The sequence below is a fragment of the Talpa europaea genome (genome assembly GCF_964194135.1).
Source record: "Talpa europaea genome assembly, chromosome: 7".
Taxonomy (NCBI): domain Eukaryota; kingdom Metazoa; phylum Chordata; class Mammalia; order Eulipotyphla; family Talpidae; genus Talpa; species Talpa europaea.
Genome location: NC_140074.1, coordinates 8,915,984 through 8,935,022, shown reverse-complemented (window position 1 = coordinate 8,935,022; position 19,039 = coordinate 8,915,984). Strand labels below are relative to the sequence as shown.

The 19,039-nt window shown below is 42.9% G+C and overlaps 1 protein-coding gene across 1 annotated transcript; it reads left to right on the top strand.

Moving 5' to 3' along the window:
• Positions 1–11,851: 11,851 nt before the first annotated feature.
• On the top strand, positions 11,852–18,469 carry LOC311172789 (uncharacterized protein; the record flags this gene model as incomplete). The annotated part of the gene is made up of 3 exons (XM_084236317.1): positions 11,852–12,786; positions 14,305–14,381; positions 17,517–18,469. The coding sequence occupies 3 exons, from the start codon at positions 11,852–11,854 to the stop codon at positions 18,467–18,469; spliced, it is 1,965 nt and encodes a 654-aa protein (XP_084092443.1).
• Between the last annotated feature and the right edge of the window lie 570 nt (positions 18,470–19,039).

Below are 19,039 nucleotides of genomic sequence, written 5' to 3'. Positions count from 1 at the left end.
ATATCTCTATATAAAATGAATGTCACTATTCTGGTGAAGAAATATTCCTAATTTTCCTACAGCTTTTTCATTCCTCCCCAATTTTCTGTGTTTTATTCACTCATGTGAACAAAAGGCTTTTCTTATTTACTATCAAGCTTCAGGCGTGTAGGTTTGGGGGTGATTAGAATATGCTGATTTGGAAACCTTCCTTGCTGTACACATGTTATAGAACTGGAAGATTGGACTTAACCAAATTTTCAGGAAGAAGAAAGGGTCAAAAATGACGGAGACTGAATGAGTCCAATCAGCACCAAACTAAGCCTCAAGAATTAGCTTACAGCAGTGATAGTGAAGGAAAGGATAAAGAGCTGGGACTACATCAAATTAAAAAGCTTCTATACAACAAAAGAGACATTAACCAAAACCCATTGATTGGGAGAAAATTTTTGCACACAGTACTAATGATAAAGAACTGATCACAAAAATTTACAAAGAGCTGATGAGACTCAACAAAAACAAAGTAAATAACCCAGTCAAAATAATGGGCAGAAGAGCTAAAAAGAAACTTCTCCGAAGAGGAAATGCAAATGGCCAACAGGCACATGAAAAAATGTTGAACATCACTTGTAATCAGGGAAATACAAATCAAAACCACAATGAGACCATTTTACACCAGTGAGAATGGCACATATTAAAAAAACTAGCAACAGAAAATGTTGGCAAGGATGTGGGGGAAAAGGAACTCTCCTGCACTGCTGGTGGGAGTGAAAACTGGTACAACCACCATGGAAAGCTCTGTTGAGGTTCCTCAATCTGCTAAAAATGGAGCTTCCAGATGATCCAGCAATTCTACTTATAGGAATCTACCCAAAGGACACAAAAACATTAATTCCAAAGAGCATCTGCACCCCTATGTTTATAGCAGCACTGTTTACAATAGCTAAGCTTTGGAAACAACCCAAATGCCCAAAAATAGATGACTGGATCAAGAAGATGTGGTCCATATACACAATGGAATATTACTCAGCATTCAAAAAAGATAAACTCATGCAATTTGCGGCAACATGGATGGAGTTGGAAGGGATCATGCTCAGTGAAATAAGCCAGAAAGAAAAAGAAAAATACCAGATGGTCTCACTCATAGCAGGAATGTACAGGATCCAAATAAGAGACCAGAAAAAAAACTAATTATAACAAATTAAAAATCAAAATCAACAGGCAACTATAAATCAGAGACATACTATGGGGTGGACGGAGAAGGGAGGAGGATCAAAACAACAGGGGAAGGGCCTCCCCGGTGGCGCAGTGGTTGAGCGCTGGGTTGCGAAGCTGCCCGCAGCCTCTGCAGCGCCGGTTCGATCCCCGGCTGCTCCCCAGCCACCGGAGGAGGGTCCCACATGGTGCACAGACCTCTCCTGCCGCCCTCTGCTCCCCTCAGCAGTGTACTTTATCAGTCTGCCTGCTCTGCTCCCCGCTCTGGCTCTGGTGAATTCTCTCACCCTCCTGCGCTTCTGACTGTACCCAGTGCTTGTATAAATAAACAAATAAATAATAAAAATAAAATAAAACAACAGGGGGAAGAGTACAAGACCATGGTGATAGTTCACGGGTGAACTGGTGATGGGAATTGTATGGTGACAATAACCAAGATGAAAATGCATACATTGTACAAAGATGAAAAACGATGTAAAAATACATAAAATAATTAAAAATAAATTAAAAAAGAATTACCTCATAAGTAAAAACAGCAATGCAAGGATATTGGAAATCAGAAGACAAAGTAAAGAATCTTTATATATAAAAATATTTTTCAGTAATCTCTATCAACATGGAATATATTCTACAAAAGTGAATATGAAATAAAGAAATTTGTAGAAAAAACTAACAAAATTCTAGCAGACTTATACAGAGGGAAATCACAAGGGTAATGCTCTAGATAAAAGGTCGTGATTTTATTTCAACAACTACCTCACAAGATAAATGTTCAGACATGATTAGATGTAAAACATTATGAGTGATCAAGTTCACATTTGATCCCACTATCTCACTCTTGGGTAACTAGTCATTACACATGAAAGTCTATGTCCATTCAAAACTGGTTTATTAATGTTCAGCTTAATGTTAATAGACCCAAAAAGGAAATAACCCAGTGCTAACCAGCATTTGATGCACAAGAAATATTATTCAGCAATAAAAATAATAAATTATAGATCTATCGGGCCTCCCAGTGGCACAGCGGGTTGAGCGCAGTGCTGTGAAGCTGTCCACAGCCTCTGCAGGGTGTGTTCCATTCCTAGCTGGCCAGGGAGATTCCCACATGGCATGGCAGACCTCCCCTCAGCAGTGTTTTTGGTCCATCTGCCTGTTCTGCTCCCCACTCTGTCTCTGGTGAATCCTCTCACCCTCCCACACCTCTGGCCTATACCCCAGTTCTTGTATAAATAAAAAAAAATGAATCTTAAAATCTTAGAAACCATTATAAAAAAATATAGATCTATCAACTATGCTAATGAAAATCATCACCAAAAGATAGCATATAGTATTTGATTTCCTTTATGTAAACTTCTAGAAGAAGAATCTGTAGTGAAAATAAGCATTTCAGGTGTTGTTTGGTTGCAGTGATTCAGGTGAAAAGGAAACTATGGGAGGAAGGGTCACAAAATAGATTTGGCCATCATCTGAGGTGACAGATCTATTTTATGATGAAACTTTCAGGAATGAATGTGTATGTCAAAACTGAAAAAATTGTACATTTTAAGTATCTACAGTTTAATTAGTTTCAATTATTAAAAAAAGAGAAAAGAATGAGATGTAGTTAGCGTGAATAGTCCTGTGCCTATTGAGGATACTTAATTTTTCACTAGAATTTCCTTACCAAAAAAGTTGAAGGACAGAGCTTCACAGGTGATTTTATCAAGCATATTTAATAAAGAAAAAGTACCTAATTATTTTACTGAATTTAGGGCCATCAGAATTACTTGTAGAGCCCAACACCCTGTGCTGCTTGACCAGGCACTGGCTTCATCAGTGCTAGAGGGGGATTAGGTCATCCAGCTCCTCAGGAGAGACTATGAGCAGCCCAGAGGCCCCGGATACCTGGGACACACTCTCAGGTGACTCCACCAGCTCAGTCCCTGCAGACTCTATGCAGGCTCCTCCCTTGGGTTTGGCAGAAACTAGAGACAATTAAGTGATTGTCTTTCCTTAACCAGGAGCTCAGGGACCTTGTCCTTGTCCTCTCAGTGGTTTATAAAGTCGTGTCCTCCTGGCTGTTCTCTGGCATCAAGAACTGACAAAGAAGCTCAGGAGACGATGGACTCACAGGATGTCTTCTCACTATTTGTTGTTGGTCTTCCCAACAGCAGCCAAGGACTCAGACAATGAATAGAAGGTGCTTGATGAAACAAGGAATGACACAGCCCAGATGGGCAGTTGATTCTAGGTGAGGAGAGTGTGTCTCTGTGCTCACAGATCAGCATGTGCCCTCCATGTATGTCTGTGTGTGATGGAGGAGGGTGATTGTCTATGTGTGACTGCTGTGTTTCTGATGAGCGAGGGGTAGAAGAGAAGAGAGAAAATAGAAGTGAAGAGAAGAGATGAGCAACAGTAAGACAAAGGTGGAGTGGTGGAAAGGGAAATAGAAGACAGGAAGATTTGGAGATAAATGTCACATCCTAACTCTTTTCCTCTCTTTGGCCCACACTCAAGCACCAACTCATTCCCCATTATGCAAGTGGGGACCACTGCTGAGTGTGACCTGCAGTGTCTTCATCAGGCCTATGATCTCAAACATACACCCTCTCTCCTCCATCACTCCCCACGTTCACCTCTGGTTACTCAGCACAGGTAAGTAAAGAGGCAGGGCAGAGCACAGGGCAGAGTAGAAGATGTGGTCCCTGCTCTGGTGCAGGAGGTTCCTGCTTTTATCCACAAGCAGCAGGGGAGGGAGGCTCTGAAACTGTTACGGAGTCAGCGTCAGGTGTGATCTTGTATTTTCCTTATGATTACATGTGCACGTCACTCCAAGGTTTAGTGTGTGTGTTGCTGTTTATATATAGGTGGTGTTTGGGGGGCGGAGTTCTTGCCACTGCAAGGAGCCCACATATCTCTCTCACTACTCGCACCTTAGTGGCCATCCACAGTGGTCATGCTCTGCATTGAGAGGATGGGTCACTTGGGTCACCCCCACTGGGCAGATGTCTCATACTAATGGATGGGACCTCCATGTCTGCATCAGGTCCACTGGAGTCCAGTCCTCATCTGGCCCCTATGTTTGCTCTCTGACATTCAGATCCCTCCCTGGGAAAGGAGGGGTAACTACCTCCACATATAGTGCTGTTTTAAGGACTAAATGAAGCAATGATCATATACTATGCAGCACCAGGCCTGGTTCATGAGTGGTGCTCAGTAAAGAGGATTCTTATTATCCTTCTGAAGCCAGTGTCAGTGGTAAAGATCCTACCTCACTGCTGTCTGTGCAAGATTAGGAGAAAGCTTAGAAAAGCAGTCCCTGCACACCCCACACAACCTGGAGAACACGTGCCTGATCCTTCCAGGACTCCAGACCCAACACCTTCCTCACAAATCATCCCCACACCTCCACCAAATCAAGATTCCAGTTAGTCAGTTGGTTCCTGTTTGTTACCCCTGTTTCTCAGTGAGGCTGACACAACACATGTCAGTGGGCAGCCAGACCTCCACATGGAGGTCCAGACACTGTCCTCTCGGTGGCCATGAACCAAGATAAGCCCACAGTAAGTTCACGGTCCCTGAGGAGGCCTTGCTCTCCTGCTCTGCTACTTGAGTGAGTCAGGAACCCTCTTCTGAGTGCATCTGTGTGTGTGTGTGAATGTGTGTGCGTGTGTGTGTGTGTGTGTGTGTAATCCTAACCCCTAACCTCACTGCCTAAGGAAGGGAATCCTGACATCACCATAAGAGGACCCAGTGACCTCACTGGTCAGTGTATGTTTGTCCTGAGCTTTATAATATTTATGGAATGAAGGGATTAGTATTTTCCTAATGAATACACAGTGTCTAGAGTGTATCTACTTTTGCCAATTTAAATTGTGTGAAAGTCCTTTTTATTACGCATCAATATGGCTGAAAACTCTTGGACTAATGAGGGACTGTCTCGTCAGGACATGTGGCAGCGGGATGAAAATGGATTACTCAGAGCCCACGTGCAGAACAGTGAGAGCCTAGAGGGACTACACCAAGAAAGTGCAGCCCAGCTCCGAGGGCTGTCTCATTTTTATTTAGAATCAGAAAGCAAAAAAGATCAAAGAAGTAAACAGGAAAACACAGAATGCCTAAGTGTGTGGAGGATATGTAACCAGCAGAAGTTGTGAAATAGGGAAAGTGAAGGAAAATCGCAGTGTTTGTGCTGCTCTGACCAGAACACCTATTGCCATTTCTGCACATGCTGTTTTCAGCAGGTATAGATTCTCACACCAGGACTTTTGCCCTGAGAGGCTCCTGATCAACTTTCCCTGCTTCTACACACTGAGAGGCACAAAAGGAAAAAAGGCAAGAATAATCAGGGCAAACACACCAAATAGTTGAGAAACACAATAATCCAAGCTCCCACAACTGATAAACGAGGTCACACAGCTTGTCTAATGAGGGCTGGGACATCTTTGCTGAGTGACAAATTCTGGTGAGATACACATTGTCATTTCACCAGTTTTACTTATTAGTGATGCTCTTTTGCACACCAGGAAAGGTATCTTTTGTTCCTCAAGGTTAAAATGGGTGTGAGGAGACTGGCTAATTAGGGCAATGGTGAAATTTAAATACAACCTGTATGTAAACATTTTGGCATACTGCCACCTCTTACGTGTTAATTACAAATATTTCACATTATTATTAAACTCAACAAGGGTTGTTCTTGTGTGCCCAGGAATATTAACTGTCTTTGATTAGTAAGGATGCTGGCAATTTTACCATAAGCCTGAAACAAATCATAAGCTACTCTATTCCACTTAGAGGGATTCTCACCTTTTTAAGAGGAAATGTCCTGTTTGCCTAGGGATGCCTCTCCCATGATGCTGCCATTCATGCCAGTTATTGGCATTTGACCTGGCATGATCTAAAGATGCAAATTCCTTAAATGTAGAATTTTCCTGTTTACTACAATGCACTGAGTACTTTGTGTATGGCTGGAAGTAGGGCATAGTCTAATACATATTTATATGATAAAGAAAAATGCCCTCTGCCTCCAAGAAGGAAATCTTGTTATTTTGTGAGGGTGTCATGTACCATCAGAGCCTGCTGTCATGGACTGGTTTTCAAGCATCAACTGGTATGAGCAATAATCAGAGGACTAGTTAAAAATTTTAACGCTTTATGTAATAAGACATCACCGTAATCTTGTGGCTACTTCCAGTCTTCCCTCATTCCATGTCCTTCATTACCAGCAGACACATGAGCAACATGAGGTAGGAGAACCAGAGCAGCGTGTCCGAGTTCCTCCTCCTGGGGCTCCTTCCAGAACAGCGGAGCCTGCTCTTTGCCCTGTTCCTGGGCATGTACCTGACCACGGTGCTGGGGAACCTGCTCATCATCCTGCTCATCAGGCTGGACTCGCGCCTCCACACCCCCATGTACTTCTTTCTCAGCCACTTGGCCTTCACTGATGGCTCCTTCTCATCTGTCACTGTCCCTAAGATGCTGTGGAACATACAGACTAATCACAAGTCCATCCTCTATGCAGGCTGCATTTCCCAGGCATATTTTTTCTTCTTGTTTGCTTACCTTGACAATTTCCTTCTTGCAGTGATGGCCTATGACAGGTATATGCCCATCTGTCAGCCCCTCCACTACACCACCATCATGAGGCAGGAGCTGTGTATCTCCCTAGTAGCTGGGTCCTGGTTCCTCTGCTCCCTCCACTCTCTCTTGTACACCCTACTCTTGGCCCAACTATCCTTCTGTAATAACAATATCATCCCCCACTTCTTCTGTGACCTCACTACACTCCTGAATTTGAGCTGCTCAGATATCTCCCTCAATGAGTTGGCCATCTTCATTGAGGGAGGAATTCTCATCCTTCTGCCTTTGAGTGGCATCTTGGGCTCCTATATCCGCATTTGGACCACTGTCCTGAGAGACCCCTCTGCTAAGAAATTGCTCAAAGTCCTTTCTACCTGTGGCTCCCACCTCCTCGTTGTGTCTTTATACTATGGGACCACTGGAGAAGTTTACTTTTTCTTCTCATCGTCAACGCCCAATAATAAAAAAAAAAATTGCGTCTGTAATGTATATAATCGTCACCCCCATGCTGAACCCCTTCATCTACAGCCTGAGAAACAGACATGAAACGTGCCCTGGAAACACTGGTTAATCGGGCTAGTTCCTTATTTCAAAACACTCTATCTGAATGTGGTAATAATAACACAGTCAAATGAACAAGGAAATTATTACAGCTTGATCAATATTCTGAATGTCCCACTGAGCTGGGCTGCATGTAGAGCACAGGAAAGTTGGCCTTTTCCATGATTCTCTCTGCGATACCTACCAGTTTTGTTTACCTGGACTGACTTTCACACTGTTCCTTTTCTACTTTGGGAAAAGCAGAAACATATTTACCAAACACATCAATGAACAAATAGTAGTAATTATGATTTTTGGCAATTGACAGAATTATATTGTGATTATTTTGTTCAACTTGATTACATACTTTTAATATACTCACTGATCTTTTGTAGAATTGACTAATTAATCAGCCTGGTTCTGTGTAAAATAAGTAGGACAGAAACTTGAAATAAGGAAAATCCCTGGTCTCTATGAGCTCTCTGTCCCTGACCCAAGAGTTAAAAGACAGAAAACGATAACTACGTGTACACTGGACACTTGTCTTAGACATGGCAGGCATCCTTCTGTCTCAACCAGAGAAGCTGCATTTCAGAGTCTGAGGCCCAGGGAGCCCCCTGTGTGTGCAGCCCTATGCCGGCCTTGGGTCGGGTGGGGAGGGGAGGGTTAAGTGGCACCGCCTCCCTCCAAGAGGTGCCATGACTTTGGGCACATAGGAAAGCAATGTGTCCCCAGTTGTAAGGCATATTATATGCTTAACAAAAAAGAGGGGCGTGGACTGATGTGGGCAAGCTGTGTAGGGGAGAACCTTGAGAAGGTTCCTGCACTAATGGCCACTTTCTTAAGAGTCCAGAGGAGCACAGAGCCATCCAGCCTGGGGGTGTCCCTTTACATGTTTACCTGGGGGCACATGTGCTGGCTGATGTACTGAACTGTGTATCACAGGGTTGTATTGGTCTGCGGGGGGAGCTTAGGTCTTTCTCATGGAGAAGCAGGTCTTGAAAAATTGAAATTTGAAAATGTATTAATAATTGAGTCATTCAAAAACCATCAATACTATAACAATATATTTACTCAAGATTATAGATAAGTTCATCTTTGCTGGAATATGCAAAGATAACGACAGTAGGAGTTGGCATTTAAGGTGCACTTGATGCTTTAGCATGAATGATCATACAGCCTTACGTGAATATTTATATCATTAGGTAACACAAGGCTGAGAGAAGTTACTTTGACTATGTAGGGTCATCAAGGGTGACTGCAAAGCCCAGAGGATTGGGAACATTGGAGTTGGAGGACATCATGACAGCTGCTACCTGGTTGGAACTACAGGCAGAGAGGAGCCCAAGGTCCCCTGATACCTGGGACACCCTCTCAGGTGACTTTACCAGCTCAGTCCCTCCAGTCTCTATGCAGCTTTCTCTCCAAGATCTGCCAAGCACTGGAGACAATTAACTGGAGACAACTGTCTTTCCTTAACCAGGAGCTCAGGGATCTTGTCCTTGTTCTCTCAGTTGTTTATAAAGTGGTGTCTTCCTAGCTGTTCTCTGGCATCAGGGGCAGACACAGCAAGCTCAAGGGGCAGTGGACTCACAGAGGATCTCTTATTATGTGTTGCTGGTTTTTCCAAGAGCAGGTGTGGACTCAGACACTGATTAGCAGGTGGCTGGTGTAACAGGGAATGACACAGGGTGAAGTGGGCAGGGATTTTAGGTGAGCACAGTGTTTCTCTGTGCTCAGAGGTCACATGTGTCCTCCAGGTGGGACTCTCCATGATGGGGGTGGATGAATGTTCCTGTGTGTGTGAATGCTCTGTTGTTTTGTTTTGTTTTGTTTTGTTTTGTTTTGTTTTGTTTTGTTTTGTTTTGTTTTGTTTTGTTTTGTTTGAGAGGATAGAAGAGGAGAGAGAAGACAGAAGTAAAGAGAAGAGAAAAGAGTATGATAAAGGGAGAGAGGGAGAAAGGGAAATAGATATAATATAGTCAGAGTTGGAGAGAGATATATGACACAACCTGAGCTCACACACCAGCTGGGCCCTTATAAAGCAAGTGGGGGCCACGGCTGAGTGTGATCTGCAGTCTCTGAACCAGTCCTTTGATCTCAAACATCCGCCCTCCCTCCTCCATAACTCCTACATGTTCACCTCTGGTTACTCATCTCATCACAGGTAAGTAAAGAGCAGGGTTCCTGAATTTATCCATGAGCAGCAGGGGAGAGAGGACTTGAAATTATTAGTCAAGTGTTAGGTGTGATCTTGTATTTTATGATTGTATACGCATGTCATGCTAAGGTTTTTTGTGTGTTTGGGTGTGTGTTAATGTTTATATACAGGTGGTGTTTTGTGGGGTTCCTGGCACTGCATGGGGCCCCAAGTGACTCACCACTGACACCTCAGTGGCCATTCACAGTGGTCATGATTTGCATTGAGGGAAGGTAACTTGGGTCTCCACCTCTAGGCAGGTATCATGTACTAATGGATGTGGCCTCAGTGCCTGCAGCAGGAACACTGGGGCACAGTCCTCATCTGGCCCTTACATGTTTGCTTTCACATTCAGCTCCCTCCCTGGGAAAGGAGGGGCATAGCAGCAGGAAGGCACAGTGCAGGATCTCTATGATCTAGACAGATGGGTAAAGCAGAGTCCTCCAGCCCCCGGCAAGTATTTACCCCTTCTGGGCTCTCTGGCATTCTATGTGGTCTTTGCTTCTCCTTTGCTGCTATGCTGGTTCTGCTCTCGTTCTGGGGTTTTCTTCTTCTCATTCTGCTGCTCTTTCTCGTTCTCTGCTGGTGTCCCCATGACACTGCCCTTTTAAGCCCCGTCTCAGCCCAGGTGTGCCCCCCTATGCATGCCCACACCCTACTCCAAGTGTCCGCTATCAGGCATGCATGTCAGACCACATGGATCCATCATTAATGCTAATGGCGGGAGGGCAAAAAAGCCTATTAATTTTTCACTTACCCTACAAAAGGTAACGACTCCCACACATGGCGCTGTTTTGAGGACTAAACGAGGGAATGTACACAGACTGTTCAGCACGACACTTGGTTCATGACTGGTGCTCAGTAAAGAGGGTTCTTATCGTATTTCCAGAAACCAAAGTTTGTGTCATGAAGGTTTCTCCTTCATCACTTTCCAGGGCAGCACATGTAGACATGCAAGAAGATATTTGGTGCACACTGCCTGATCCATCCAGGGCTGGGACCCAGACCCTTCCTCACAAGCCCTGCCCCAATCAAGATCCTAGTTGGTCCAGCTGGTTCCTGCTTGTTTCCTCTGTTTCTCAGTGAGGCTGACACAGCCCACATCAGTGGGCAGCCAGACCTCCACATGGGAGTCCAGATACTGCCCTCTTGGTAGCAATGAACCAAGATAAGCATATGCCTCAGCAAGTTCATGTTCCCTGAGGAGGTCTTGCTGTCTGGCTACACTACTTGAGAGTGTCAGTGAGAAACCCTCTTTAGTGTCCTGTGTATGCGTATAATTCTAACCTCTAACCTCACTGCCAAAGGAAGGGTGAATCTGGAATCCACCATCAGAGAACTGAGCAACCTCATTGGTCATTACATATTTTTCCCAAGTTATACCACATTTATGAAATGAAGGGAATAGTGTTTCCTAACGTACCATGCAACTCCAGATACATATTTTTTGAAATTAATGTTGTGTTAAAGCTTTTTTAAAGTTGTATGATGTATAAATGATTGATAATTTTTGAACATTGAGGAGTTACCAAATGAGGTCAATAACATGTCTGTTTGATAATCCAGATATCTGTCTAGTAATGAGACATCCATGAAGACTGATAGATTCTAGTTAGATATACACTGTCATTTCACTTTTACTTTTGTGTGGCAGAACTTCTCACCTTTACAAAATGTTTTCCTCACAGTAAAAATAGGCATGAAACTGGTTAATTAGAACTATGGTGAAGATTTAAATGCAAAGTATATGTAAATCCTTTGACATTCTTCCTGTAACATTATATATTAATGATAACTTTCCCCATTATTATTAACCTGTATTTGAGAACTTGGAATGACTTTAGGTATCCAGTAATATTAAATTTCTCTGATCAGTAAGGATTCTGCCAATTTTGCTATAAGCCCACACCAAAATATTACCTATTCTATGCCAATTTAGAGAGTTTTTCAACATTTTAAGAGCACATTAGGGCTGCGTGTCTCCTGCAGCCCATCTTAGATTTTCTATGGCATGCCCATTATTGACAATTGACCTGGTATTATATAAAGATGTAAACTCCTTAAACGTAGAGACTGCATTTCCTGTTTTCTATAATGCACTCAGTGCTTTGTGTGGTGGCTTAGATGAGGCGGTTGAAGAAATGCCCTCTGGTTCCAAGGAAGGAAACCTTGTAGGATATTGTGAGGGTGTCATGTACTACTGGAGACCAGCTATGACGGACTGTGATTCATGCATCACAGGTGTGAGCAATCAACAAAAATCTAGTTAAAGATTAATACCATCAAAGGAAAAGGACACCGCTATGATGTTGTGGTTAATTCCAGGTTTTCTTCACTTTCAACAGAGACGTAAGTGACATGAGGTGGGAGAACCACAGCAGCGTGTCCGAGTTCCTCCTCCTGGGGCTCCCCATCCATCCAGAGCAGCGGGGCCTGTTCTTCGCCCTGTTCCTAGGCATGTACCTGACCACGGTGCTGGGGAACCTGCTCATCATCCTGCTCATCAGGCTGGACTCCCGCCTCCACACCCCCATGTACTTCTTCCTCAGCCACTTGGCCCTCAATGATGTGTGTCTCTCATCTGTCACTGTCCCAAAAATGTTGATGAACATGCAGACTAATCACAAGTCCATCCCATATGAAGGGTGCATCTCCCAGATGTATTTTTTCATATTGTTTGGTTGCCTTGACAATTTCCTTCTTGCAGTGATGGCCTATGACAGGTACGTGGCCATCTGTCAGCCCCTCCACTACACCACCATCATGAGGCAGCAGCTGTGTGTCTCCTTAGTAGCTGGGTCTTTTTTCTTATGCAGTCTCCACTCTCTGTTGTATACACTGCTCTTGGCCCGACTGTCCTTCTGTGCTGACAATACCATACACCACTTCTTCTGTGAAATCTCTGCACTCCTGAATTTGAGCTGCTCAGACATCTCCCTCAATGAGATGGTCATCTTCATTGAAGGGGGCATCCTCTTCATACTGCCTTTGAGTGGCATCTTGGGCTCCTATATCCGTATTTGGCCCACTGTCCTTAGAAAGCCCTCTGCTAAGAAATTGCTCAAAGTCCTTTCTACCTGTGGCTCCCACCTCCTCGTTGTGTCTTTATACTATGGGACCATTGCAGAAATTTACTTTTTCTCTTCATCATCCACCTCCAGTGATGAAATCATAATTGCCTCTGTGATGTATATGGTAGTCACTCCCATGCTGAACCCCTTCATTTACAGCCTGAGAAACAGGGACATGAAATGTGCCCTGGAAATACTTGCTAACAGGGCTAAGTTATTTAAGTCAAATAAATTAATCTGAATGTGTTAGCAATAACTCATTCAATGCACAAGGAAACTATTTTACCTTGACAGACATTTTGAGTATCAGATTGAATCTGGGCTGCATATAACAGCACAGGGAATGTGGCCTCTCCCATATACCTCTTTGCTGATATATACAAGGTTTGTTTACCCAGATCAACTTCAATGATTCTGACATTTTCCTTATAATTCCTGGAATATCTGGTGCCTTATTGCAACATGCAGAGTGATTGAGTTTGGGCAAGCAACGAGAATGTGAACTGGCAGGAAAAGGAAGGAAATTCCTTCAGTCCCACCACCTGAAGAGAATCTTGCCTTTCTCCCGTTGGCTTCCTCATGGTCGAGGGAAGGAGGAGGAAGAAAATATATCATAGAAAATTCTACTAACATAAATTGAATTTCCCATTTCAAAAATCTGACATTCCTATAATAAACTTTTGATGACTCCTAACTTCATTTCCTTTGACATCTGGGTTTTAAGTGTTTATTTCTTTTTTAATGCTTTTATAAATGGGATTGCTTTCTTAATTTCTTTTTCAGCAAATTTGTTGTTAATGTATCGAAATGGAACATTTTTGATCATGCTCTCCAACTCAAACTATACTATAAAACTACGGGAAGCAAAACATCATGACATTGCCTTAAGTACAGACACTTAGATAAATGGGACACAATTAAGAGCTAAAAAGTGAACCCATGCACAGATGACAAAGGAAGCAAGAGTATACAATGGAGAAAAAGAAAATCTCTTAAATAAATAAAGTTGGGGAAACTGGTCAGCCACATATAAAAGAATGAAAGTAGACCACTATCAAACACCCTGCACAAAAATTAAAAGTGGATTAAATACTTGAATGTAAGACCAGAAACAAGAATGTCTGACAAATGAGGGAACAAGCTGTCCTGTACCTGACCTAGGTCACAAGATCTTAGTGGCACCTCAACCTGTGCCATGGGACTAGTGTGTTTTCACCAGCCTGAAGCTCCAATCTTCCTGCAACTTCCTTGAGTCACCCACTGTGCTTTGCAAAGACTTTTTGTTTCATTGCTATAATTCACTATTCTATGGCATATAATTATATTACAATATCCCTTAGGTAAAAATAACAATTTCTTTAATGTTGAAAGGAGATCTTGAGAGGTTATTCTATGTGTGATAAGCCTATATCAAGGGGATGCTAACTCCGTAGCTTTTAGGCAGGAAACTAAGATTTATAGAAAGTGTATTCCATTCCCCTAAGTCCAGTTGTGGTTTGAGGACATAAGTTGTTTCACTGTATTTTTACAGAGAATGAAAGTATTAGGGTATTTATCTGGTGTTCTTGAAATAACATGGGATTCAGAAACAAGAAACTGAGGTTCCTACAGAGAACCTCCATTAGGGACACTGAATCATATTTTCCCCAATGTCAAGTGACACAGGAAAAAGGGAAAAAGCTTTGTGAACCACCAAGTTCCCTGCAACTGCCTTATGCTTGTTATCATTATTCCTCTTAGGATTAACTCTCCTATTTTTGCTACCAACAAAAGTTCTTTTCTCAAGGGAACCAAAGACAATGAAGCCATTATTTCCCGTTTGACTCTAATTTGGAGTTAGGGATGGGAAGCTTCCCCCTCCCCGCTCCTCTCCAGGATTTGTAAACTCTGAACCCCTGCCCACTGCTCAGTTTAACCAAGTATTTGTCCATATATCTCTCTTATTTGGTTTCAAATGGATTTCTCCCTGTGACAATGCATCTTGGAGACTTTTAGAGACTCCACCTGCCTTGCTGTATTCTATGTCCCCTAAAGGGAAATGGAAGAATGTGACCCTGTCTCGTAGCTGAAGGTATTTGTGCTCATCGCCTAAAAGGCAACACCAGAACAGTAGAATTTATGTCCATGTTCATATTGATGGCATGTGTTTGTTTACTATGTCTGTGTGTGTGTGTGTGTGTCCAGTGAGTGTTACTGATCCCAAGCACTGCTATATCACTCCACATACAGGCTGTAACTGACAGCTCAAGCTCAATGTTGAATAATTTATCTTGAATGGGTTCTCAACCTAATTTTTAGAAGAATAGGAAAAACATCTCCTTTGCTTGTCTTCCAGTTTCCATTAAGTCTCATTGGTTATTCCTCTAAACTAGACATTGTTTATTCTTCCAAATCTGTAATTACTTACATCTCTGCTACTGAAATAGAAATGAAGGACTTGTCTCTCTTTCTTATCTGCCAGATAAGCTCTCCCATTTCCTTTATTTACCCTCTAGGCTTAACAAACTTTGTTTTCTTACATTCCAAGGGAAAAAAGCATCACTAGGACGATAACATCTGAATTGCTGACCACCAGGTGATAGTGAAAGCAAGAAGGCATCATCTGAAATCACCAGACTTTTGTGTTGGCCAGGAGAGGCATGCTGACCCTTGCTTACTCCTCCCTTTTGCTCCCTTGTAACTATGCATAAAGGCTCCTGCCAAAGTGCAGGATAGTGGTCTTCCAGACATGAGTCTGGTCTTCCAACATGAGTCTGCTGCCCTCCTCTATTTACTGACAAATTTAACTACTTTCCTTTTTCTCAAACTCTGTTTCCTTTCATTGGCTAAGGGAAACCGAGACTGGCCCTCAGTGTAACTGTGAAAAAGGAAGTACAATTTGATAAACTATGCCAGCCAGGCACTTACAAAGAACTTATTGTCTGGTAGATTAGGACAAGACTACAAAAGTCAAAATACTTCCTGATATTCTAAGACATCACTTGAATAAGAGTGATCTATTTAGAATTTAGTTAGGGAATATGGTAGAAAATTAGAAGGAAAACAATTTCCCCCACCATCTATGACAACTTCTTTAGAAAGATTGATGATAGGCTGACAATACTGAAAAGCAGGAAGGCTTTTCTTTAAAGGATGACTGATGGGCATATTATAAGATATATTGCTGTGCCTTTCAAATCATTGATATAGATTCTGTCCTTTGTGTCCTTACTTGACTATCAACATAGGGAGTATTTCCATCAAGTCTCACAGCCTTATATTTCAGAGATCAGAGCAGACCACTGGGTTGTGGCCCTATTAGCTCCATCAGTTAGTATTCTTTTTTTATAATGCAAATGCCTCACTGAAACTTTGATTGCAAAGGAATCCACTTCAAAGACAGCTATCTAAAATGAAGACATTGCCAGTGGCATGACTAGATAAAATCCAGAACCCCAATTTACTCAGGACTTCTTGCTTTTAAGATCTCAGTTGATTAAAGTAACTGACCATTTGGGTCACTTGCTTCTCACATGGTACCAGAAGTTACAGCTCCAATGTTTTCAATTCACCAATAAAGAATGAGTCCAGAAAATCTTCATACCCCAACTCTATCTAACAAAAGAACTCCAGACCCAAGTGCCCCACCTTCTCCATTTCTACGAGCCCTCTCACTATGCAACTCCAGGTATACCAGTGGCTCCCCAGTCCTGGAATTAATGAACCTGATCTCTTGAAATTTCCTGATGGTTATTGCTGAGGGCCTCTTGGAACCCTAAGAATTGCACCAGTGTGATATCCACAGAAAGGGGATGTTTCAGGTTCCCCACCCAACCCTAAGAAGGGTGGAACTAAGCACTGAGAATAAGCTAAAAAGGACTGGGGGAAGGACTTGGGAAGAAAGGAAGAAATGAGAGAGAAGATTTGGACGGACCACATGGAGCAGAGAGACATGTGAAGAAACAGCTACGCTTGCTTCTCGGACTTGTACCTTAGCCTTGTACCTTGGACTTGTACCAGGGATTTGGGGACATGGAAGGAAGTGCTTGAAAGAGACAGAGATGTGGGTGAGAGACCATGAGGAGGCTGACTGTGGCAGCCTTTATATTGACTTGGGTTTTGATTTTGCTCTTTTCTTCCAGACTTGCCTGTACCCTTCCGCCCCTTTGCTGTGATTACCGCCAGACAGTGCCTTAGCCTTGTGGCAAGCTTTTGGGCCTCAGCAGTCCTGCTTTGGACCAACCCTATTTGGCTAGACACTTACCCATGAGGGGACAGACACCTTTGGGTGTTTAACTGGAAACTATTTTAAGGATATTCTTTTTCTTCTCTTCTCTCTTGCATACTCATTGTATTAAAGTTCTTTTCCATTGAGGGTCTTAGGCACTAGAGTCTGCTTTGTCATTATGTGGCAGATGGCAGAAGCCATTTATAGCAGGAAGGTTTGGGGATCCCGGGGTGCCCTCAGTCCGCCTGCTAACATACTGACGAGACAGCCACAGGTTATTGGAAGACTGAGTCCAGCACAAAACACTTGTCTGATCTGGAGTCAATCTATGGAAACAGAGCATTGGCCAAAGCTTGCTTGAGCGGAATGGGGAAGTTTAAGAAGGTCAGCAGGCCAATACAGGGTCTCTACCAATATTTCTATTAACTGGTTCCTGACTTAACATTGAACCCTAATTTCATAATCTCCGGTTTCTGTCAGGAACCTGGGACTCCTCAGGCTTGAACATGATCTGAACTGATCTGATCATCATTCTGTTGTTTCATGATTTCCCCAAAAGAGATTATATGGGTTTCCAGGTGGAAATATAATATCCTGATATCGGATTATCAGCTGCGCACGCGAGAGGCAAAGAACATGAGCTATTAGGTTAAAATTCATGAACGAGCTCAAAACCATGATTCCACTAGGCAACAGACATAGTGATTACTCATTCGTTGACATTTTTTCTCTCTTTCATCTCTAGTCAAAGAGAAGAGTATGAAGAGGAGTAATCAGAGCAGCGCCACCGAGTTTCTCCTTCTGGGGCTCCCCATCAGGCCAGAGAAACAAGGCTTATTCTACATCCTGTTCCTGGCCATGTACCTGACCACGGTGCTGGGGAACCTGCTCATCATCCTGCTCATCAGGCTGGACTCGCGCCTCCACACCCCCATGTACTTCTTCCTCAGCCACTTGGCCTTCTCTGACATCTCTTTCTCATCAGTCACAGCCCCAAAGATGCTTTTTAATATGCAGACGCACCGTCAATCCATCTCATATGCTGGCTGCATTGCCCAGGCGTATTTTTTCTTAATACTTGGGTGTCTGGACAGCCTTCTTCTCACCTCTATGGCCTATGACAGGTACGTGGCCATCTGCCACCCCCTCCACTACATCACCATCATGAGTCAGAGCCTGTGTGCCTTGCTAGTAATTGTGTCTTGGGTCCTATCTTATGCCAGTGCCCTTTTGCACACCCTCCTCCTGGCCCGTCTTGCCTTCTGTGGAGACAACATTATCCCCCATTTCTTCTGTGACCTCTCTGCTTTACTCAAGCTGTCCAGCTCAGACACCACAGTCAACGAGATGGTCATCTTCACTGAAGGGGTGGTGAGCATCACCCTGCCGTTCATCTGCATTCTGGTCTCCTATGTCCGCATTGGGGCCACCATCCTGAGGGTCCCCTCTACCAAGGGGATCTGCAAAGCCTTGTCCACATGTGGCTCCCACCTGTCTGTGGTGTCTCTGTACTATGGGACAATCATTGCACTCTACTTTTTCCCTTCATCCAGTAATTCCAATGACAATAATGTCATCGTCTCTGTAATGTACTCTCTGGTCACACCCATGCTAAATCCTTTCATCTACTGTCTGAGGAATAAGGACATGAAAGGAGCTCTTGGAAATACAGTCAGTAGAATATTTTTACCACGATGAGCTCTGTTCCCCCACTCATCTGTGGGACTTGCTACCCTGGACTCGCTCTGTGACCTTCATTTCCTCTTTGAGGCACAGTCTTGCAGTGAATCTTGACATGACACTCTTTTCAGCCTCTGTTTCTGTTTGGACATAGCATTCTTCTCTTTTTACATGTGTGGTTCATGATGGAGTCATCGGAGATTCCTTGTGCAATTAACCTTTCCTACCCTTCCTCCAAATCACTTTCAATTATATCCTTTGTTCTAGACTCCTTTATTATTTTTATATAACCACAGCTTTAACTGTTTCTTTTTTAGTATAGTTTGTAGTCTTACCATAGGAGAACATTTTTTGCCTTCTCAGGATAGAAAAGATACTTCTTATGTTAGATTCCTGATTTTATTTTTGTATGTCATTTCATACTATGCTTAGGATTTATATTCTTAGTGGCCTTAATGAAAAAATTGTTTTGCTTTCATTTATGATTTCTATTTAGAAAATACTACATTTATTTTTAAAGCATATTTGTGTTATATTTTTCATCAATTTATTTTAAGCTCTAATTGAAACTTCTGATTTTTTCTGTGA